Source organism: Chrysochloris asiatica, unplaced genomic scaffold (genome assembly GCF_000296735.1).
Source record: "Chrysochloris asiatica unplaced genomic scaffold, ChrAsi1.0 scaffold00022, whole genome shotgun sequence".
In the NCBI taxonomy this organism is placed as follows: Eukaryota; Metazoa; Chordata; class Mammalia; order Afrosoricida; family Chrysochloridae; genus Chrysochloris; species Chrysochloris asiatica.
In genome coordinates this window covers 20,779,239-20,803,879 of record NW_006408540.1, presented here as the reverse complement: position 1 = coordinate 20,803,879, position 24,641 = coordinate 20,779,239, and the positions used below count along the sequence as shown (strand labels likewise).

General features: G+C 38.5%; 1 protein-coding gene across 1 annotated transcript in view; it reads left to right on the top strand.

Annotated features, from left to right (window-relative positions):
• Positions 1-24,641, top strand: part of ZC3H13 (zinc finger CCCH-type containing 13) — a 135,448-nt gene that overhangs the window by 94,401 nt on the left and 16,406 nt on the right. The window contains exons 10-16 of the mRNA XM_006837628.1: positions 2,497-2,688; positions 8,680-9,235; positions 10,982-11,085; positions 11,440-12,606; positions 16,785-17,297; positions 23,072-23,224; positions 24,023-24,223. Of these exons, the coding sequence (XP_006837691.1) occupies positions 2,497-2,688; positions 8,680-9,235; positions 10,982-11,085; positions 11,440-12,606; positions 16,785-17,297; positions 23,072-23,224; positions 24,023-24,223 (2,886 nt within the window). The remainder of the gene's footprint in view (positions 1-2,496; positions 2,689-8,679; positions 9,236-10,981; positions 11,086-11,439; positions 12,607-16,784; positions 17,298-23,071; positions 23,225-24,022; positions 24,224-24,641) is intronic.

Here is a 24,641-nt window from a genome sequence, read left to right as displayed (position 1 = left end):
TCAAAAGGCTTTGCAGTCTGGCTCATTAACACACAGTGCTACACCAGGACTCACCTGTTTTTGTTATAAAACTTCTACCTTTATAATTGTGACCATCGCAGTTAGTCATGTTAACAATTACTCACTATTGAAATAAGAATGTTGAATCATAAGAATCTTATCCCCATCTCCTTTCACCAGACTCGTCAAGACATGATGAAAATTATTCAGTGGGGGTTCTACCATCTCCTGCACACTATGAAACTAAACTCCCTCTTGAAAACTTGTAAGCCATCATACCTTTATTGTCTCCTTCCTCTCCCCATTTTAGGTAGTCAGTGTCTAAGTTGCCCATCCCTATCAACCCTGTGTGCAGAGTGGATAGGATTGATCTTTGATGTGAGTATACAAAGGCTTTTGACTGTGTAGATCGTGACAAACTGTGGATAGCGTATCATTTCAGTCTACTTATTAAATCTGTATGCTGACCAGATAATCCATGAAGCTGAATTATATGAAGAAAAAGGTAACATCAAGTTTGGAGGAAGATTATTACTACCTGTGATATGCAGGTAATACACTCTTGCTTGCTTGAAGGCAAGGTGACTTAAAGTACTTACTGGTGAAAATCAAAAGATTATAGCCTTTAGTATGGATTATATTTCAATTTAAAACAAAAATCCTCAAACTGAACCTGCAAATAGCATCATGATAAATGGAGAAAAGATTGAAGTTGTCAAGGACTTCATTCTTCTTGGATCATCCATCAACAGTCATGAAAGCAGCTGTCAAGAAATCAAATGACGTATTGCATTAGGGAAATCTGCTGCACAAGACCTCTTTGTGATGTTCAAGAGCATAGATGCCACCTGGAGGACTGAAGTGTGCTTGACCCCAACCATGGTATTTTCAGTCACCACATATGCATGTGAAAGTGGGACAGTGAATAAGGAAGACTGTAGAAGAACTGATGCATTTGAGTTATGGTGTTGGAGAAGAATATTAAAAGTGCCATCGACTGCTAAAAAAAATACAAACAAATCTGTGTTGGGAAAGTATAGTCAGAATGCTCCTTGGAAACCAAGATGGTGACACTGTATCTCTCATTCATTGAACATGTTATCAGGAGTGACTAATCTCTGGGAAAGGACATCATGCTTGGTAAAGTGGAGTGTCAGCAAAAAAGTGGAGGACCTCTAAAGAGATGGATTGACACAGTGGCAGTAGCAGTGGTCTCAAACATAACAACAATTGTGGGAATGGGGAGGACCAGGAAGTGTTTTGTTCTGTTGTGCATATGAGTTGGAACCTACTTGGTGACACCTAACAATAACAACAACAACATGTACCTGTGTGAGTGCCCATGTGTACTTTTATGCAGTTTTATTACCTGTGTAGCCTTATGTGAGATGCTATAGGATAAAGCACCGGACCACAAGGTTGGCCGTTCAGTCTCATCAGCTGTTCCTCAGAATATCTATACAGGGTTGCTATGAGTTGGAGCCAAGTCAGTGGCACTTAACAACAACAACAGCCTTGTGTTACCATCACTACAACCAAGATACCCAACTGCCGTTATCACAAGAGTTCCATGCATTACCCTTTTATAGCCATACTCTTCTCATCCCCACACCATGACCCCTGGTAACCACTAACATTCCCTCTCTTTTCTTTAATTATGTTTTTTCATAAATGTCATGTAAATGAAAACATGCTGTATATATCAAGTTGAAATGAGCTTTTTTTTTCCTCTAAGCATAATTTCTTGACGGGTTGTCCAATTGTTGCATACATCAATAGTAAGTTTCTTTTTATTGCTGAACAGTATTCCTTGGTATAGCTGTAGCAGTTTGCTTAGCAATGCTCACTGAAAGATATTTTCCAATTGGCAGCTTTCTTTTGGTTGGTATTTGATATGCTTTTCCTGTTTTTACTATTATGAATAAAGCTGCAGTGAGCATTCAACTCATACATTATTTGAACATTTTAAGATGTTGCTTAATGTCTTGCCCAAGCAGCTTGTTTCTATATTAGAATGCCTTCACTACAAGTTGTAATAACCATATCCACTATCATTATTTATCATTATTTTCCTGATTTTTCTTTGAATTATCTGTAAACTAATGATTCTTACTTTTGTTGTTTTGAGTTCATTGAAATGAGTTTTTTGCTTTTTGATTTCACAATAAGAGTTTTTTGGTGTTTTTTGCTTTTTTTATATATATATATATATATAGAGAGAGAGAGAGAGAGAGAGAGAGAGAGAGAGAGAAGGGGGAAGCTGGGACTTAGTTTATTTAAGTCAATTAGTAGAAATTTGGGTGTTCTGATCCAACATTAAATGTTCTTTTTAACGATGAGTGATAACCACATTTTGGAATACATTTTAAAAATGAAAAATATTTCAATTTTAGTCTTTTGGGGCCTTTTTTTGTTTTGTATTTTTTGGAAGATTGAATAGTGAAATGTGTTGAATAAGGTATGTTTGTTAACCGTTTGTATATCTCCTTTGTTCAGGCAGTCGAGGCGCAAGAGGTTCTCAAATGGATAATCACAGTAGTAGTGGCACCTATCATGACAACTGGGAAACCCGCAGTAGCTATCCTGAAAGAGACAGGTACCCTGACAGAGACAACAGAGATCAAGCCCGAGATTCTTCTTTCGAGCGAAGACACGGAGAGAGAGACCGTCGTGACAATAGGGAAAGAGGTGTGTCAAGTGGAATAATCAGTGGTGACCAACACTAGTTGGGGGAGTTGGATTTTAAGCAGTTATCGGTTTACTTTCTAATGTAAAGTATCTTTTAAGACCTTTGCTTAATAACACATCCTGAATTATTTACTCTTATATAGTCTTCCTGTTCATTTTCCTTTTCATTCAGGAAGAATTCTGTCAGTAGTTACCCGCCAGGACCTACTGACTATAAGAGGGCATAAGTTAGGGTGTCCTGCTGGATGTCTCTCATTGTCACAGGAAAGCCCACACCCCTTTATAAGGGTAGTAGACGTTTGGGTGCCATCATAGGCAATTCTGATTTAGGACCTATCTAGGCCCTGTCGTCTGAGTATCCTGGCTTCTCAGTCACTAGCTGTGATAGTCTTGTAAGAACTATCCAGAGAAAAGCAGGAACAAAGGATGATGGCTTGGGATTGTTGGGATCAACATTTTATTCACATTCTTTCCTGTGGGTTATTATCTCATGTCCATATTAGGTCCTTTAACAATTTAAAATCTTGTAGTCTTCCACTGTCCTTGTCTGGTTCCTAGAATAAGGCTCACTGCATGCTGAAATCAGTACAGTATGAAACTTGATGGGCTAGGGAATTAAATGTTGACTTTTCACTGTGGACTGAATCAAAGAGGTAATTATGTGTCTTGATGTGGGTAGTATTTGAAGGAGTATAAATTCTTTAAGACCACCATCTACTTCGGGGATCTTAAATGAGATCAGAGGTAGGATACTTGGTTGGGTTGAGTTTCTTAGGGTAAAGCTAATTAATACACTGAAGTTAAAGTGTGTTGGATTTCTTTCACTACAGGTGAGGCTGGATTTAGATAATTCTGTGTGTCTGAATTTAACACTTTGTCTAATCTATCTTCTTTGTCTAGTCTACCACTATGACTAAGTAATGCTTTTTAAAAATATCTTAAGGAGGTTCTTCCCTCTGTTTTCATAGCCTACTTCAGACTTCTTGTCTCATGCCTGAATTCAATAGTAAGATTGTATTTCAGTCTTATATTTAGTTCAACCACCCATGGTATGAGCTTCTAAGTGTAAAAGAGTGTTGCTTTACATATATTCTCTAACATAATCTTTATCCGTGTGAGTGTAGATATGGTAAGAAAACCCAGGTTTTCCAATTTAGGCAATTTGGGCCAAGAGAACAAAACAAAACCCACTGCTATCATGAGGTGGATTTACCTCATAGCAACCCTATATTGCACAGAGTAGAACTGCTCCTTAGGATTTCTGACACTGTAAATCTTTGTGGGAATAGACTCCCTCATCTTTCTCCTATGGAACAGCAGGTGGTTTTGAACCACTGACCTTGCAGTTAGCAGCCCAATGTCTAGCCCACTTTGCCACCAGGGCTCCTTTCACTACTTGAGTGGCTAACCCTGAGATGGAAAATAGCCTTATGTGATGTAAGACATGATGAGGACCCATATAGTTAGAATGTGGTGATCAATAGGGAGAGGAATACAGGTTGAGAATAAAGATGTACTCCAACACCTTATTCTGTAATGGAGGAATTATGAGGATGAGTCAAGAATTATCCACACTCTGGCTGTAGAATTTATTTTAGAAAAGACAAATACATCATTTTTTAACATAATCTCCTTTTCAATATATTTTGTCCATCTGTCAGCATGCTTTCATAGTCCCTTATTAAAAAATCATTTAGGGTGAGCTGCGAGCCACAAATGCACCACCGCCTTCATTTCTTCATCAGAGGTGAATTGTCCTCTTTGAAGGAGTGCTTTTAGGGACCAAACAAGTGAAAGTCCAATGGACCAAGATCAGGACTATAGGGAGGATGCTTTAACACCTCAAAACGAAGTTTTCTGTAGCGTGTCAGCGCTGTGGGCAGTGTTGCTTTGTCATACAAGATCACAGCACCCTTGGATAGCAGTCCTTTGTGTTTCATCTGAAGTTTAGGCTTCAGTTCTTCAGTGAGCATCTCATTGTAAGAGCACTGTTGATTGTTGAACCTTTTTCCTGATAGTGTTCCCAATACTGGTCCTTGAGAATCCCAGAAAACTGCAAACATGAATTTTCCAGCTGATGGTTGACTTTGAACTTTATTCCAGCTGATGGTTGACTTTGAACTTTATTTGGTCTGTGCTTGGAGATGTTTCCATTCCATACTTTGCCGTTTACTCTCGTAGTGATGAATACATGGCTCATCACTGATAATGATTTTTTTTTAAAGAAACTTGGCGTTTCGGTTCTATTTTGTTTGCAGATGTCCATATTCACACCTGCACAGCAGTGACCTTGAACAGAAAGCGCTGATAAGCCCACGCAGTCAGCAGAACTTTGGATATAGCTAGAGTGTGGATAAGTTTTTACTCAATGTCTTAGCTCTTTCTTTCAGTTTTTCACAGTCTGTTCAGGGTACAAATAGACAGTTGAATTGTAATAAATGCTATTACTATGTGAAATTCTGCGACAATGAAGAAGCAAACACAATTCTAGGAAATTCAAGAAAACTGAAAGAGGTAACATGTGAATTAGTACCTGAAGGGACAGAAAAGTACTTGCAGGGACTGGAGCAGCACGTGCAGGCAGACAGGACTAAAAAATCTGTGCTTCGGGCTAGTAAGGGATTATGTTAGGAAGTTGGCATGGAACTATGCTGTATTGGTGGGGAAGGAAAGATGCTGGAGAAAAAGACTGATGAGAGACAGTAGGCCAGATTGTAAATAGCCTAATAAGTCAAGTTTGAAATTTTGAATTTAATTGCCTTTCACTGCCTACAAAGGTTTTAAGTAGCTAGAAAAAAAATAGTTTTTATTTAAAAGATGTATAAGCAAGTTCAGAGGAAAACTGATGACAGGAATACCAGCTATTGTTGATGTAGTCATCTAAGAAGAGCTGATCAGAGTCTGAGTTAATACACAAGGGTAAGTCAAAAAGTATTGCTACAAAACCACAGAAACTTTTATTAAACAAATATCAAAATGTGTGACTGTTGTTTCATGACATATCCTCCTTTTGGGTCTATACATTTCTGAAGGTGGTGTTTCCATCTCTTTAACCTTTCCCCAAAGAATTCTATACGCCTCAGTTTACACCACATCAAAGCTGCAGTTGGCATCCTTGAGGGACTCAAATTGTGTTCCTTATCGATGTTCTTTGAATTTGGAGAATAAAAAAATGTCTGCGGGGACAAGATCCAAGGCTGAAAGGTGTGCAAAGTAAGGTTTTTCAGTGAAATTCTCATAGACAGCCCTTGCTACTACTACTCTAAGTTTAAGCAAGTGCATTGTCACACGGGAAAAAAAAAAAAAATCTTTGTTACAACTTTTCTGATCTTCTCACCAGTATAAATTTCGTGATGGTCCTGTGTCCTTTAAGAAAGTTAATCCAGAAAAAAGACAGTTAATCAAGATTACCCCTATGAAATCCCAAATAGCAGTTACCATAACCCGAGCTCCCTGCTCTGCCTTGAATGGAACTGGCCCAGCAGGTGCTCTTGGGTGTTTTGATTGGCCTGTTTTTATGAAAGCATCCTAATGAGACTAAGACAAGAGTACCACTCAGAGAGCGTGTCTGCAGCCACCCACTGATTGCAGAGATATGTTCAAACGCCTTTTGTTTGTATGTGTATGAACTAGAACCTTTGTAGCAGTACTTTTTGACTTATCCTCTTAATAACTTAACGGATGAGGAAAGGAAATGTAATAAGAAAATATTTTAAATGGAATTGGTGGGATTTGAATGTAAATTTTAAGTTGGATAACTTGGGCTATTTCTAGCTTTCATGAAATAGGCATATCATGAAATAACCATATCAAACGCGGTGACGTCTGTGAGAGTCACAAGTTGCCAGGACTGTCGTCTTTTTCCAGGTCTTGAAAGTTTTCTGCATTTGACAGGGAGCAGACTTGTCAGTTTTCTGCATCTCCTTTAGTGGGAAGTATTTGAGTTTTCCTTCTCTAACAGATTCCACTTTACATAGGTTTCACTTTTGCAAAACACATCTGGAGGCAAGATAGGGAAGGTAATATAGATATATTAATAGCTTACATTATTCTTTGCTGTATGAATCAGTGTCATTTAGATAAAAGAATAATATTTTTATCTGCCAAAAATGAGAGCTTGTATTAAATAACTTGTGTTATGATGATGTTGTAATCAGAAACCCCAAGTCTGGATTGTTATATGTTGAAGTGCTTTCATGTTATATTGAGTAGTTATTGTGGCATTGGAATAATTCCCAAATCAGAAATGCAGATAGTGTAAGACATGGGTATATAGCATTCTGGGAATCTAAAATGTGGTACACATTAGAACAGCTTTAGGAATCCTGGTGTGGCACTGGTAGTCTTGGTAGGTTAAGCACTGGACTTTAACCACAAGGTCGGCAGTTCAAACCCCCAAGTGACTCCTCAGAAACCTTATACAGGGTCACTGTCAGTTTCAACCAACTGACAACACTTTACAAGAAAAAGAACAGTTTTAAACTAAAGTTGGTTCCAACAAACATTGAAGCGTATATGAGAACTGGCTTCTAGTCCTTATATCCGTATATTTTGGCCATCCTTAGGACTTAGGCACAATAATTCTAAACCATAATTTCTGTGTTTTTAAGAATGAGGAGAAGGATTGGACAGGGTTTCATTTCATTTTTGTTTAAAAATTCTAAGACCTTTTGTGTTTGGACCTAAACCCTTCTAAAGAGTAAAAGAATAGAAGGGCATTCAAAATACTACATTGTATCCTTCAAAATACTATACTGCATTCTAAGAACTTTTGTGTTTGGAACTATACCCTTCTAAAGAGTCAGTGGAATGGAAGGACATTCAAAATACTATACTGTATCCTTTGTTTGAAATATCTTAAAATTATTCTGTCTAATAAATTAATTCTAGATGTTACACTTAAAATAAAAGCCTGTTGGTTTATGGTAGTATGACCTTTATTGGCTAACCAATAGATATTATGTAGTTTGAAAATGGAAAGACTGCAATAACCTACATCATTATCACTGTGAATTACTCTGAAAAATGGTCATCTGTGGAAAAGCTCAGACCATCTTCTTGCACATGTCTTGATCCCATACTGATTTCCTACTCAGTTGGGTATTTAGATATCATGTACTTATTTTCTCAAATGTTTAAAGGAAGAACACAAGTAAAGAGAAAAACTAAATATGTAAAGAAACGTTGTGTTATTCTATGATTTGTGCTTTGATTGGCCAAAATATAAATTAAGCTGAAACTATCAGTTAATATTTTAAGAAATAGCTCTTGATCAGAGTGATCAGTTATATGACAAAGTAAAACATAATTTATTAGAAGTTAGTTTTTAATTGTATATATCACTAAGCTAATCACTTTTTACATTTGCTTATTTCAAGATTGCTAAGCACCAAATACCCTTAATTTAATATTCTAGTTTATGATAAATTGATATTGCAGCAACAAATATTGACAGATGTTTTGTTCTGCTGTATTTGCCTCACATACTTAGCTGCACTTTGATGTGAATATATTTTTCCCTGAAATGAGAGGTGTGACTTACGAGGGAAATTTTTTTTTTCCTTCAGCTCCTATGTTCTACACCTCCTGCTGCCCCTATCCTTTGCTACCAGTGTTCTCAGGTCCTGCTGGGGGGACAGAGAAGATCAGAGGTGAAGGGTAGACATGGCAGAAAATGGGGTTGGAGCAGTGGGCTGGAGGAAGGGTAGGGAGCATGCAGAGAAAGATCCAAGATGGATCCGGGGAGATGGCGGGGGCTAATGGGGAGCAGAAAATATGATAGTTAGAGGGCGAATAAAATGTTTCTTTAAGGAAAAGTATTGTAAAGGTCTAGGGATGATTGTTTGAATGATTATGTCAAAGTAAATATAGTGTCTAGCTTTTTACCAATGTAACCCTATATACAGAGATAAAAATTAATATTTGCCATGCTGTTTTATCAATAGGTTATCTATCAAATTAATCATTTACAAAACTTGATTTTTGTTATAGATCAAAGACCGAGCTCACCAATTCGACATCAGGGAAGGAATGACGAGCTTGAGCGTGATGAAAGAAGAGAGGAACGAAGAGTAGACCGAGTAGATGATAGAAGGGATGAGAGGACTAGAGAGAGAGATCGGGAACGAGAACGAGACAGAGAGCGGGAGAGAGAGAGGGAACGGGAACGGGAGAGAGAACGAGAGAAAGAAAGGGAATTAGAAAGAGAGCGTGCTAGGGAAAGGGAGAGAGAGAGAGAGAAAGAGAGAGACCGTGAAAGAGAGAGAGATCGTGACCATGAGCGGGAGAGGGAGCGAGAGAGGGAGCGAGAGAGGGAGAAAGAACGGGAACGGGAGAGAGAGGAAAGAGAAAGGGAGAGAGAGAGAGAACGGGAGAGGGAAAGAGAGCGGGAACGGGAGCGAGAAAGAGCAAGAGAAAGGGATAAAGAGCGAGACCGTCAAAGGGAATGGGAAGACAAAGACAAAGGACGAGATGACCGCAGAGAGAAGCGGGAAGATATCCGAGAAGAAAGGAATCCAAGAGATGGGCATGACGAGAGAAAGTCAAAGTAAGAATGAATCCATGTTTCAGAGTTGTGTCTCAGTCAAGCACTGGGAATAGTTCCATGTAGTGCTTTACAATATGCCCTTAATTTTCCGTTAATTCTTTTCACTATCTTCTCTCTACATTTTCCTGAATTTCAATTTTCTTTTACATATTTGTTATTTAAATTTCAAATCATCTAGTAAAAAATAAGGGTATTTTCATTCTACTCTTCTTCTATCCAGGGAACCTTGTCAGTCACTCTCACTTACAGTGCCATCTTGGTAGCACTTTGGCTTGCTTGGCTGCTGTAGACTTTTTCCCTAACCTGGGTCCAGTATACACCCAGTAATAGAATCAACAAGGTAGTCTCTCATCACAGCCCCTTTATAACTAATTAATGGGTTGATTAGTCACCAAGACCTATTGCCTATGCCCTTCCTGGTAATGTGTCAGGAGTTTTGTGTACTGGTTAGTAAGGAGTCAGCACCCCCAGGCTCCAGGAAGCAGTCCCACAGCTTAGTTCACAGGGAGTCCCTGCAACCACCATCCACCGCATGGATGCCTGCAGAGCACAAGCTGGCCCTTCGAGATGTCATGCTGCATTTGAGGCCGCCTTCTCTGAAGGGTTGTTGTTGTGCCTTCGAGTTGGTTCCAACCCACAGCGACCCTGTACAGGGTTTCCGAGGCTGTAAATCTTTACGGGAGCAAAAAGCCTCATTTTTCTCCCACAGAACGGCTGGTAGTTTCGAACTGTTGGCCTTAAGGTTCACAGCCCGATTCGTAACCAGTACGCTACCAGAGTTCCTTTCTCTGAAGGGTTACTAGTCTATATAAAGGCGCTACCGGGATACGGGTGCTGCAACTGTTGACCATGTCATTGTTGTTCTTAAGTGCCATTGGGTCAGTTACAACTCATAGCAACCCTGATAGGGTTTCTGAGGAGTGACTGGTGAGTTTGAACTACTGACATTGCAGTTAGCAGTCCAGTGCTTATTCTATAACACTATACAGTGACTCCAGTGTTTATAAGCTAACAGTATTAGTGAAAAAATAAATGGTCACAATTTTAGAGAAAATGTAGGAAATGACTGGAATTATAAAGCAACTACTGATTTAAAATTGAGCTAAAGAACAAGAATTAAAATGAAATGAATTATTTTATTAATTATATTAAAATTATATTAATTTGTCCTCACAAAAGTGATTTAATTAAATAAGGAAAAGAAAACTAATTTGTATTGTGTACACCCATAATGTGCTCGACATGGCTTCCGACTTGTGTACTCCACACAGCAATTCCGACAAGAAGCCTGGCGTTTACTGAGTTCCAGGAACTTGCCCAAGATTGCCTGGCCATAAATTGACCTCGTATTTATTGGATACCAAAGCCAATACTCGTTTTTTTTCCTATTCTGTTTCCCAGCATGTATTAGAGAATACATTGACAGGTTTATTCCTCTGTTGCATAGCACCGCCTTGTAGTATTGAAATCTGACGGTTTTCAGTTGACGTGATTCTACATTTATAATGAGGAAAAGAAAAAAATGTTGCCATGTAGTTTAAGCCCTTTATGGTAAGTCTTTTGCAAATGAGTTTTATCAAAGACAATGAGTACTTTTTGTATGGTATAACTCTGACAGCTTTACTATTCTAAATGTTTTAGTTAAAGTATACTAGTAAAAATTACTAGTAAATACTAGTAAAGAATGCAGTAAAGAGATTTCTTTATCATGCCCTGGAATTGTATTATTTGTATCTGTTCATTTAGGAAGCGCTACAGAACTGAAGGGAGCCCTAGCCCTCGTCAGTCACCTAAGCGCCGCCGTGAACATTCTCCTGACAGCGATGCCTATAACAGTGGAGATGATAAGAGTGAGCATTGTTTATTCTCTTTCTCTGTTCACAGTCATTCATAACCAGAGACCATTCTTTGATGTTTGCCTTTGCTTCATTACAAACTGATGTGTTAAGATTGTTAATCATTCTTGCTCTATTGTCTCTGAGTATCTTCTTAGATCATTAAACTATCTGTGGTAAGAAATACACAATCATTCTGTCATATGGCGCTATAATTCCTACAATTTGTGGAAATCTTTATTTTTTATAAAATATTTTCCCAAATTAGTGCCATTTAAAAAATGAAAAACGAGAGTTTGGATTGTTGCTATTTGTATGCTATATTTACTAACTTGGTAAAAGCATGATTACTTGTATCTTTCTGTATAGATGAAAGACATAGGCTATTGAGCCAAGTTGTACGACCTCAAGATTCTCGTTCTCTCAGTCCCTCGCACGTTCCAGAAGACAGACAGAGTAGATGGAAAGAGGAAGATCGTAAACCAGAAAGAAAAGAGAGCTCACGGCGCTATGAAGAGCAAGAACTCAAAGAGAAAATTTCTTCTATAGATAAGCAGAGAGAACTGACAGAAATCATGGAAAGTTCAAGAACCCGTGCACAAGATATTCAGGGACACCACCAATCTGACGATAGAGATTTATCTGATCGGACTCATGAAGAAAACAAGAAAAAAGCAAAAATTCAGAAGAAGCCCATGAAGAAAAAGAAAGAGGATGATGTTGGACTAGAGAGGGGTCATACAGAGATGCCATCTGAAGATGGGCAAGTATTTTCACTTAAAAAAGGGCAGAAGAAGAAAAGTGTTGATAAAAAGCATAAAAGATCCAAAGATGATTCTGATATTTCTGATGAAGAGGTTGTTCAGCAAAGTAAAAAGAAAAGAGGCCCACGGACTCCCCCTATAACAGCTAAAGAGGACTTGGTTGAACTTTCCAGTGGTAAGGATAGCATGGCAGAAGATGCTCAGAAAAAAGAAGACACGGCATTCAGTGACTGGTCCGATGAGGAGGTGCCTGACCGCGCGGAGCTGCCGGAGCCCGAGCACACCGTGGGAACTGCCCCTCCTGCTCTGTCTTCCCTCCTTCCTCCTCCTCCTCCTCTGGCTACTGCCACTTCTAACAGTACTCCTGCTTCCACCATCTTCGCCTCGTCCACCACCACCATCTCCACCTCATTCACGTCTGCTTCTTTTACCAGCGAAGAGTCGTACAGAAAGTGCCACAGAGCACGAGGGGAGAAGGTAGAGGCGCCTCACATTACAATGGAAGACACACCACACCGCAAGCTAGTGGATCAGAAGAGGAGCAGCAGCCTTGGGAGTAATCGGAGTAATCGGAGCCACACATCGGGCCGTCTCCGCTCCCCGTCCAATGACTCTGCCTATCGAAGTGGAGATGACCAAAGTGGTCGAAAGAGAGTGCTGCACAGTAGTTCAAGAGACAGGGAAAAAACCAAGAGCATGGAAATCACAGGCGAGAGGAAATCTAGGATTGATCAGTTAAAGCGTGGCGAACCCAGTCGAAGCACTTCTTCAGGTAATAAAAGTTAATTTTGATATAGCCAGCGTTTCCTGTGTTGTTATGTTTTATGTAAATTATATTTCTAAATTAATTCTAAATTGGTTACTCTGTGTGCTGCCTTAAATTTTATGAAACATGCAGAAAACTTAGCTGTCCCATCAAAATGTAGTTTATGTTGTCATTTGTGATAGTTGTATTCTGTAAAGTTGTTTTGAACAGTGAATTAATGAATACCAAGCCGTGGCCCCTTGAAGAAATACAGGTTTAGCTTCCTGTGAGCCTCTGGTCACAACAATGTTGTTAATTGATCAATATATAACTTTTTCTGTGTAAAGACACTTTGTTAGATTTCTGTATAATAAACACCAGCCAACAAGAATTTAATGCTTTCCAGGTCTTAGGTAATGTGTTTGTAAATTTCTTTGACTTTTAGCCTTACTACCTTGCCATCCATTGTGCTTTCTTTTTAAAGTGAGTTGTCATTCTCATAATGCCACAGATTTAGCTGCTTTTTCATCTTTCCCAAAGTAAGACTGTAGAGGTTACTTCCCCACTTCTGAGAACGGCCATGTACAGATTGGTGAAGCTCCTCTTCCTTTATCTAGATGTACCATAGTGCGGATTCACCGAAACTCATGCTTCAACACGTATTCTCTCTTGTAAGGCATGTCTCAACCTTCTCACGTTTAGCAGCACTACACAGCACTATAGCTCTGTGCTTGGAGGCTATTTTAAATAGCAAAATCACCAACAATATACAGAAAAATGTGGAAAACAACATTATTAAATAGACCTTGAAAAGGACACTTGTTTGCAGTATGAGAAGGAAGAGCTTTGCCTTATTTGACCTCAGCAGGGAATGTGTGTGTTGGGTGCCTCAAATGTTTCACTGCTGAGTTTGTCTGCTATGACCATGAAAGCACCATGAGTATTGATTTTGATTCACAAGTACATTTTAGGAAGTAGGTGACTTCCCAGATAAGGAATACACAATACTAGTAGTACTATATGTACATAATGTATATATAGATTATATATACATATATATTATATTATACTATTATTTATATAAATATAAAATTGTATAATGGAGGCCTGGTGTGGCGCTGTGGGTTAATGCGCCAGACTGCAAAGCCGTTTGAACTGCAAGGTCAGTGGTTCAAGCTCACCAGCTGCTCCTAGGACCCACTATGGGTCAGAACCTACTCGACGGCACTTAACAGCCATAGTATACTATTCAGTGATATTCATCAGTTTTTATATCAAGATTTTAGTAACAAATCTTGGTGAAGGGCATATGTATTCAGATTCTTTTATTAAAACCTAATAATTTACTTTCCTGCAGTTAATGCTAGCTCTCTCTGTTCGGGGATGTGTGGTAAAAGTATACATGACAAAACATTGCCAGTTCAACAATTTGCACATGTATATTTCAAAGACATTGATTACATTCATCATACTGTATAACCGTTATTATAATCTTTTACCAAATTATTTCAGCAGCATTAACAAACGCAGTGACCCCTAGTCACCTCCTAACCTTGGTAACCACTAATAAGCTTTGGTCTGTACACATTTTCCTTAATGTTTTCAAGGTTCATCCATGTTATTGCATGTATCAGCACTGAGTTTCTCTTTATGGCTATGGTATACAATGGCGTATGTATACATACCACAGACTGGTTATCCATAGTTGTTTGTGGACATTTAGGTTGTTTCTACCTTTTGGCTATTTCTGAATAGTGTTGCAGTGAACACTGATATATAGGTTTCTGTTTGCATTCCAGCTGTCAGTTCTTTTGAGTATCTATCTAATACTAGGTAGGATTGCTAAGTCATATGGTGGTTCTGTTTAACGTTTTGAGGAACTGCCAAACGGTTTTCCACGGTGACTGTACCAGTTTTGTATTCCCACCAGCAATGAATGAAGTTCCCAATTTCTTGTCTGTTATTTTCTGTGTTTATATATTTATTATAGCCATTTTAGTGGGGGTGAGGTGGTATGAGTCAGAACCGACTCGATGGCACTTAATAACAACAACTGATTAATGACATTGAATATCTTCTCACGTGCTTATTGGCCCTTTGTATACCCTCTTTGGTGAAATGTCTGTGTAAGTTCTTTGTTCATTTTTCAGTCGGCTTGTCTGTATTTTTGTTGTTAAGTGATACGAGTTCTTTATATATTCTAGATATTGACCCTTAACTGGATGGATATATATTGTTGTTGTTGTTGTTGTTAAATGCCATCGAGTTGGTTCCGACCCATAGTGACCCTGGATAGGGTTTCCGAGGAGCAGCTGGCGAGCTTGAACCGTGAACCTTGCAGTTCAAACGGCTTTGCAGTCTGGCGCATTAACCCACAGCGTCACACCGGGAGTTTCCCTAAAATTTCTCCAATTTAATGCTCTCTCTTCTCTGTACTGATAAAGCGTTTTAAATTTTTATAAGGGTCTTCAAAAGAGAACAAAATTCTGTTCTGGCTTTTTCTGTTTATGCTTTTGATGTTATAGTTAAGACTCCATTATTAGAAACTACTACTAAAGGAGCTCTGCTAGCATAGTGGATTATGAGCTGAGCTGTTAACCAAATCTACCAGCTGCTCCATGGGAGAAAGATGAGGCTTTCTGCTCCCCTAAAGATTTACAGCCTTGTAGCATCACTATGAGTTAGAACCGACTCCACAGCACATAACCACCACCACCAATGCCCCAAGTGTAGTTGTTAATAATAGATTCTCAACGAGTCCTGGTGTTGTGCTATGGATAAGCACTGGACTGCTAGCTGCAAGGTTGACAGTTCAAACCTACCATGGACTCTTTGGAAAACCCTATACAGAGTCGCTGTGGGTCAGAATTGACTCGGTGGCACTAAGCAATAACAACAATAATGTCCCAAAGCATGGCTTGTTTTTTTTTTTCTTCTAAGAGTTTTATGGTTTTAAGTCCTTGCTCCATTTTGAATTAGATTTTGTAAATGATGTGAGATATGGATCTTGCTTTATTCTTTTTCATATAGAAATCCAGTTCTCCCAGCACCATTTATTAAAGAGACTTTCCTTTCCTTCACTGAATTGACTTAATACAACATTGTTGGGAATAATTGACCATGGTGAATGGGTTTATTTTTGAACTCACAGTTATATTCCATCAATATATATGTCTCTTTATACCAATACCAGACTGTTTGAATTACTGTTGTTTCGCAGTATATTTAAGGCCACTGAGCTCACTGTGCTTCTAACCTAAAGGTTGACAGTTCTGACCCACCCAACAGTACAATAGAAGAAAGGCCTATCAATCTATTTGTATAATGAATGCAGCCAAGCAACCCAATGGAGAAGTTGTACTCTGTAACACAGGGGGGTCGCCATGAGGCAGAAGCAACTGAATGGGAATGTTTGTTTGTTTTTTTTAATAATATGTTTTGAAATCAAGAAGTGTGAGTATTTCGACTTTGTGCTTTTTCATGGTGTTTTGGCTATTCAGGGCCCCTCCCATTACATAAAATTTCTGAAAAGAAGGCTATTGGAATTTTTATAAGAATTACATTAAATTCATGCTGTCTCTTTTGAATACAGGTAGGGGAATAGGGAGAATACAAATAATAAGATCATCAATTCTGTGCTTACCCATTTTATGTACTTTTTTTTTTCTTAAAGTTATGTTGTGGTTCTATATGGAAATTTGGTGTTGTGTGCTTCTGAGTCAGTTCCAACTCATATAGCGACCCTTTACAGAGTTTCCGAGACTGTAAATCTTTACATCTTTCTCCTGCAGAGCTACTGGTAGATTTGACTTACTGACCTTGCAGTTAGCAGCCCAACTCATAACTACTACTTTCGCAGGTCTCCTGGAGTCCTGGTGTGGTGCTGTGGGATAAGCATTGGACCGCAACGTCAGTTTGAACCTCAAGGTTCATAGTTCAAATTTACCAGCCGCTCCACAGAAACCCTGTACAGGGTTGCTATGAGTTGGAACCAACTCCACGGCACTTAACAACAACAACACTTAACAACAAAAAATGTGTTTTTGGACATTTTTTAATTAGCATTTAATTAAGAGAGGTTACATTTTTCTTGAAAAGATTTATAAATACAGATCAAAGAGAAACTGTAAAATTTAAAGAACCTTAAATTGAAATGTTTTCTTTCTGCTTGTATTAACTCTTTCTGTTTGGTGTATTTATTTCAGATCGCCAGGATTCAAGGAGCCATAGTTCACGGAGAAGTTCTCCTGAGTCCGATCGGCAGGTTCATTCAAGATCTGGGTCATTTGATAGTAGAGATAGGCTTCAAGAACGTGATCGATATGAACATGATAGAGGAGACCGGGAGAGAGAGAGGAGAGATACAAGGCAGAGAGAATGGGACCGAGATACTGATAAAGATTGGGCACGGAATAGGGACCGAGATAGATTGCGAGAACGAGAGAGAGAGCGTGACAAAAGGAGAGAGGTGGACAGAGAAAGAGAGAGATTAATCCCAGATTCTGTTGAAAGAGACAGAGACAGAACTTTTGAGAATTCTTCCCAAATAGAATCTGTAAAGCGCAGTGAAACAAAACTGGAGAGTGACCATGAAAGAGACCTAGAAGGCATGTCCCGAGACTCTACAGCTTTTGATAAAGAAAGAACTGATAAAGATCTGGCATCTGTGCAAGGATTTGAAGATGTAAATAAAGCTGAGAGAACTGAGAGTGTGGAAGGTGAGTCAATTGTCTTTTGTTACACAGTTCCATTCCTTTGTAGAGGAACATTCATGATCTTTTAAAACTGTGAACATCCTTCCATCTAATTAGATATTCCAGCGTGCCTCTCTGATGTATACATTGCGTCTCCTTGACTTGAGAAAACATTTATACTTCAGCTTTGCTAGCACTATAGTTTTATCTCACTTTTAAGTATGTTGCTGTTGTTGTTAAATGCTGTCAAGTCACTTCTGACTTATAGCAACCATATACACAACAGAAGAAAGCAGTGTCCGATCCTGCACCATCCTTACAGCCCTTGTTAAGCTTGAGCTATTGCTGCTACCATGGTGCCAATCCATCTTGTTGGGAGTCTTCCTCTTTTTCACCTATTCTCCATTTTAGCATGCATGATGTCCTTTCCAGGGACTGGTTCCTCCTAATAATATGTCCAGAGTATGAGACATATTATCTTATACGGGCCATCCTGGCTTCCAAGGAGCGTTCTGGCTGTACTTCTTCCAACACAGATTTGTTTGTTTTTCTAGCAGTCTGTGGTATTTCCGATATTCTTTTCCAACACCATAACTCAAAAGCATCAATTCTTCTGTGGTCTTTCTTATCCACTGTCAAACTTTCACATGCATATGAAGCTAATGAAAAGTGTCATGGCTTGGGTCAGATGCACCTTAGTCCTTAAACTGACATCTTTGCTCTTAAGCACTTTAAAGAGGTCTTATGCAGCAGATTTGCCCAATGCAATATAGTGTTTGATTTCTTGACTGCTGCTTCCATGAATGTTAATGGTTGATCCGAGTAAAATGAAGTCTGACAACTTCTGTCTTTTCTCCATTTATCAAGATGTCATTTATTGGTCCATTAGTGAGGATTTTTGTTTTCTTTACATTGAGGTGCAACCCATACTGAAAGCTGTGGTCATTGATCTTCAAAAGTAAGTATTAAGTCCTCATCGCTTTCAACAAACAGGGTTGTATCATCTGCATATTGCAGGTTGTTAATGAGTCTTCCTCCAATCCTGATGCCACGTTTTTCTTTATATAATCCAGTTTCTCTGATTGTATGCTCAGCATACCGATTGAATAAGTGTAGTGAAAGAATATACCCCTGGCACACACCTATCCTAATTTTAAATCATTCAGTGTTCCTTTCTATTTGAACGACTGCCTCTTGTTCTATGTACAGGTTCCTCATGAGTACAATTAAGTGTTCTAGAATACTCATTTTCTGCAATGTCCATAGCTTGTCATGATCCACACAGTCAAAAGCCTGTATATAGCCAATAAAGCACAGGTAAACATCTTTCTGGTATTCTCTGCTGTCACCCAAGATCTATCTGATGTCAGCAATGGTAATCTTTGTTCCACGTCATCATGTGAATCTGGCTTGAACATCTGGCAGTTCCCTGTCAATGTACTGTTGCAGCTGTTCTTGAGTTACCTTTAGCAAACTTTTACTTGCATGGGCTATTAATGGTAGGGTCTAATGATTTCTGCATTGCATTGGGTCACCTCTCTTTGGAATGGCACATATATGGGTCTCTTCCAGTTAGTTGACCAGGCAGCTGCCTTCCTTGTGAATGAGTTAGCTGACATAGATGAGTGAGTGCCTCCAGTGCTACATCAGTGTGTTGAAAGATATCATTATGTATTCCTTCAATTCCTGGAGCCTTGTTGTTTGTCAATGCCTTCAGTGCACCTTGGACTTCTTCCTTCAGTGCTCCTAATCATATGGTATCTCTTGAAATGGCTGAACATTGACCAGTTCTTTATGGTACAGTGACTCTGTGTATTCCTTCCATCTTCTTTCAAGTCTTTCTGCATCATTCAATGTTTTCCTCATTGAATCCTTCAATATTGTAAGTCCAGGCTTGAATTTTTTTCTTCAGTTCTTTCAGCTTGAAAAATGCTGAGTGTGTTCTTCCCTCTCAGTTTTCTTATTCCAGGTGTTTGCTCATTTAATTATTGTACTTGACTTTGTCCTCTTGAGGTGCCCTTTAAAATTTTCTGCTCATCTCTTTTATCTCTTCATTTCTTCCTTTTTTTTTCTTTTCTTTTTTTTAGCATCACTATGCTGGAGAGCAAATTTCAGAGTCTCTCTGACACCCATTTTATTCTTTTCCTTCTCTCTTATTAAGTAATTGCCTTTTGCTTTCTTCCTGTATGATGTTCTTGATATCATCCCACAATTCTTTTCATTAGGGTCTACTGCATCAAATCTGTTGTTGAGATGATCTCTAAATTGAGGTGGAATGTTTTGCCTCTCATGGACTTGTTTTAATTTTCTCCAGCTTCAACTTGAACTTGCATATGAGCAATTGATAGTCTGTTCCACCGTTGTTCCACATGTCATCACCATTTTGGCTGATGATTACAGAGTTTTCCCACCATCTCTTCCCACAGATGTAATCAATTTGATTTCTGTGTATGGTGTGTGGTGAGGCCCATGTGTATAGTCATCTTTTATATTGTTTAAACAAGGTGTTTGAAATGATGATGACATTGGTCTTGAAACATTCTGTCATGCGATCTCCAGCATCCTTTCTATCACCAACGCGTGTTTTCCAACTACTGATCCTTCTTCCTCTCTGTTACCAGCCTTTGCATTCCAATCACCAGTAATTATAAATGCATCTTGATTGCATATTTGATCAATTTCAGACTGAAAAAGTTGGTAGAATTTTTTAATTTCCTCATCGCTGGCTTTAGTGGTTGGTGCATAAATTTTAATAATAGTGGTATTAGCAAGTCTTCCTTGTAGGCGTATGGTTATTATCCTATCACAGAGAGCATTGTTCTTCAAGACAGATCTTGATAAGTTGTTTTTGATGATGAATGCGATGCCATTCCCCCCCCCTTTTTTTTTTGTCATTTTTGTCATAGTAAACCATGTGATTGTCAGATTCAAAAGAGGCAGTACTTGTCCATTTCAGCTCACTAATGCCTAGAATATCTATCTTCTAAAGTGTTCATTTTCATTTTTTACAACTTCCAGTTTTCCTGGATTCATACTTCATTTCATGTTCTGATTATTAATGGATGTTTATCACTGTTTCTCTTCACATTGAGTTGTGCCCAGCAGTAAATGAAGGTACAGAAAGATTTACTGCATTCGTGTTGTCATGGCCATCTCTACTTTGAGGAGGCAGCTCTTTTCCAGCTGTATTTTAAGTGCCTTGCAATCTGAGGGGATCATCTTCTGTCACTGTATCTGACTCTGTTTGGGTGCTAATCGTAATATTTCAATATTTAATGTGCTGTCTGAGTGTTTCACTTCTATTCATAAGGTTTTCAGTGACTAAACATTTGGGAGTATGTCAGCTCTCCTCCTTGATAGTCTTTCTTAGGCTGGAATCTCAGCTGAAACCTGTCCACTGTGGCTGTACCCTGCTGGTATTTAAAATACCGATAGCATAGCTTCCAGCATCACAGCAACATGCAAGCCACCACAGTATGCCAGACTGACACACGAGTGATTTGAGTGTAAATACCATCAGATCATGAGTCATGTTAATAATGGAGTTACAACTTTGGGATGTAATTGAGTATAATTGCACTATTTTAATAACTCTTACGATTATGGGGAGTATAGTGGTTCTGTAGGATAAGTGCTGGACTGCAAATCATAGGTCGACAGTTTGAGCCTACCAGCTGTTCTGCAGAAGAAAGAAGAGCTTTCTTCTCCTCTAAAGATGTACAGCCTTAGAAGCTTTATACAGGGTTGCATGAGCCAGAACTGATTCCATAGCACTTAACAACAACAACTTGTGTCCCTCATCCCTAAAGTAAATCACTTGCTAGTTGTGAACACAGATAATATAGAACCCAAATGAATGTGATGGAATGATTTTATCCACTTAAGGTATTAAATATGTTGGTTGAACTTGAAAAACAAAAAATCCTAATATGTGTATATATAAACATACATTGATGTATATATTTATATGTCTATATTGTATTAAAATTGGTTACCTTGGAGGGTATTGGTGATGGTATATTGTTGCTAGTTGATGTCAAAGCGATACTGACTTATAGCCACCCCACATGGGCCAAACAGAAGTGCTCCCCAGGGTTTCCAAGGCTCTGACTTTTCAGAAGCACCTCTTCAGGCCTGTCTGCCGAACCCCTTGTATATGAGTTCAGGTAGCCAGCCTCGCAGCTAACACTCAGGCACTTAACCATTTGCACCATCCAGATGGTGTGGGCAGGCACTCAGTGAACATGCTATTAAAAACCCAAATACATTTAGTAGTATGAAAAATTACTAGTGACTAAAATTATCTCTCAGTTTCTTATATTTTATTGTGTTACAGTGTAAATTTATACCTACTGCTATTTCACTGGTCAGTGCTTTGCAGAAGGAGATCACCTCTCCTTTTTCCTAGTCTGTCTTAATCTGGAGGCTCTGCTGAAACCTGTCTATCTTGGGTGACTGTGTTGGTAATTGACATATCAGTGGCAGAGCTTCCAGTCTCACAGCAACACATAAGACACTACTATAAAATAAACTAAGGAGCTGTGGTGGGCTGCTAACCACAAGGTCAGCAGTTTGAAACTATCAGTGGTCCCACAGGAGAACGATGAGGCTTTTTGCTCCCATAAAAATTTATAGCCTTGGAAAGCCTATGCAGGGTCACTATGAGTCGGAACTGACTCCACAGCTCACCACCACCACCAACACATAACAAACTGAAGGAAGAACACATCCGTCTTGGAAGAAGTACAGCTAGCATGCTTCTTAAAAGCCAGATGACAACACTTTGTCTCACGTACTTTCAATGTGTGAACAAAAAAAACAGTCCTTAGAAAGGACCCCGTCCTCCTCATGGTAGAGGGTCAGTGAGAACCAGAAGCCTGTCAGTGAGGTGGATGGACACAGTGACTAAACACAGAAATGATTGTGACGATACCGCAGGACCGGGCTGGGCTTTGTTCTGGTGCACAGGGAACCGACTCAGCACTGTCTCACAACACCACCACATTTATACCCTGAAAGCATACTTTACATTTTGAAAACTAGTTTTATAGAATCATTAAAATGTATGGATAACTGATGACTAGGAATAATAGGCATATTTTGTAACTTTTAGAGTATTTAAATTCACAACTAGCTCCCCAGGAGACAAAGCTTAGCGTAGAAGATTGAGGAAAGTTAGGAAAGTAAAAAGATAGAGCATCCACTAGAGGAACTAACAAAGGTATTTTGAACTGAATTACAATATTCTTTTGAATATTATGTTTGCTATTTAAAGAAAAATATAGGGCTAGGGAAGAGAAATTGGGAAAGAGGCCAAATGAATGACACCTTTGCATTTTGTATTTCACTGTTCTTCATGGCATGAGCTAAATATTATAAGCTAAGTTTTGAATGTATTTTATTAGTAAGTTTGTATTTTTAATTAACTAGCTTATGTAGGCTAAGAAATTACTGTAATCTTTTTAAATTAGATTCTTTGGATTTTATAAAAAATTTTACTAGTACACATTAATACAACACACATAACAATATGTTAGTAATAACTTTTATTACTCATATTCTAATTATGATCTTGTAACCTATTCTCCGATTGCTTTCCATGTTATATTTTTGCATTAAGAAAATTCATATTTCTGGTTTTCTTTTGGTAAATATTAAATATTTCAATAATAAAAATCTTTTTCTAATGAGCAGTGCTTTTCAGGGCATTTTCGGTGCACAGCCTCAACATTTTTGGTTTGACTTAAACATCTCTTCATTTGGAGATTCTTTGACATGAAATTAATTTCTCTACTTAGCAGGAGATGACGAGTCCAAGTTAGATGATGCACATTCTTTAGGCTCTGGTGCTGGAGAAGGATACGAGCCAATCAGTGATGACGAACTCGATGAAATTCTGGCAGGTGATGCTGAAAAGAGGGAGGATCAGCAGGAAGATGAGAAGATGCCAGGTAATCCTAGATGTGGTTAAACTACCTGAGTTAGAGTACTTTATTTGTTGCTAGATAACTTATTCTAGTGACTACACCATGAAGCAGCACTCCTTGCGGGTCTTGTGGAATCATTCCTGTTAGTCTGATTGTAACTAACAGTGTTTATATTTCTTATTAGTGAGGGTCTTTGCTTGCTATATTAACTTTTAATTTTTATTAAATTGCCACTCCTATTTCATGATTTCTTCTGCTTAGATAGAATATGTCTGATTGTTAATTTTCTTAATTTGCTCCTTCTCTCAATTAATGGATTATTTGCTATTGGTGTTAATAAAAGCTGTCTAATTATTAAAGGACTTTGATAATGAATTGTTTGTATTTACAACAATAAAATGTGTGTGTACAAGTGCACACACATCCAAACTAAATACACTCCTAGATTTGACCCTTCAAAGAATTGTGGGGCCAGGTTTCAGAACGTCATACCAAATGTAAATTAAATAATGTGATTCCTTATGAGATCTCTCCTGAAATTTGAATAAATTATTTTTAGGATGGACTTGCTGTTTGTCTTCCTTTGGTGGCAGTGTAGGGGCTTGGTTTTATTTGTAAACACCCTTAATAAAATACATATAATAAAATTATAAATACTAGTATTTATGGAGAAGCTTTTAATTTAAAACTATGACGTGTTGGATTATGCTGCTTGTTATTTAATGCTTTCTATATTTTGTTTTGATTTTTTTAAAAAAACATAAGTAACAAAAATGCTATTTCATGGTACAAACATTCTGTCTTTTGTTTAACTATTTGCAGATCCATTAGACGTGATAGATGTGGATTGGTCTGGCCTTATGCCAAAGCATCCAAAAGAGCCGCGAGAGCCTGGGGCTGCACTGTTAAAATTCACACCTGGAGCTGTTATGCTGAGAGTTGGCATTTCTAAAAAGTTAGCAGGTTCTGAACTTTTCACCAAAGTCAAAGAAACATGTCAGAGACTTATAGAAAAGCCCAAAGGTAATTCCACTCCACTTTGTATGTAATGTCTGCTATAACTATTAAGAGGGGTCCTGGTGGGGCGCTGTGGGCTAATTCTTCAGACTGCAAAGTCGTTTGAACTGCAAGGTCGGTGGTTCAAGGTCACCAGCTGCTCCATGGAAAACCTATATAGGGTCGCTATGAATCGGAATTGACTTGATGGCACTTAACAACAACAACATAACTAGTAAGATGACTTTGGAAAGGTTCCTATTGTGTTCTTAAACAACAGTTGTTATTAAGTGCCCAGGTTCTAACTTGTAGTGACCCTGTATCTTAGGCAGCTGGTGGATTTGAACCACCAGCCTTCTGGTTAGCAGTCTAGTGCTTATGCAACAGCACCACACTATGATGCCAGCATTTATAGCATTAAAAAAAGAAAAACATATATATATTT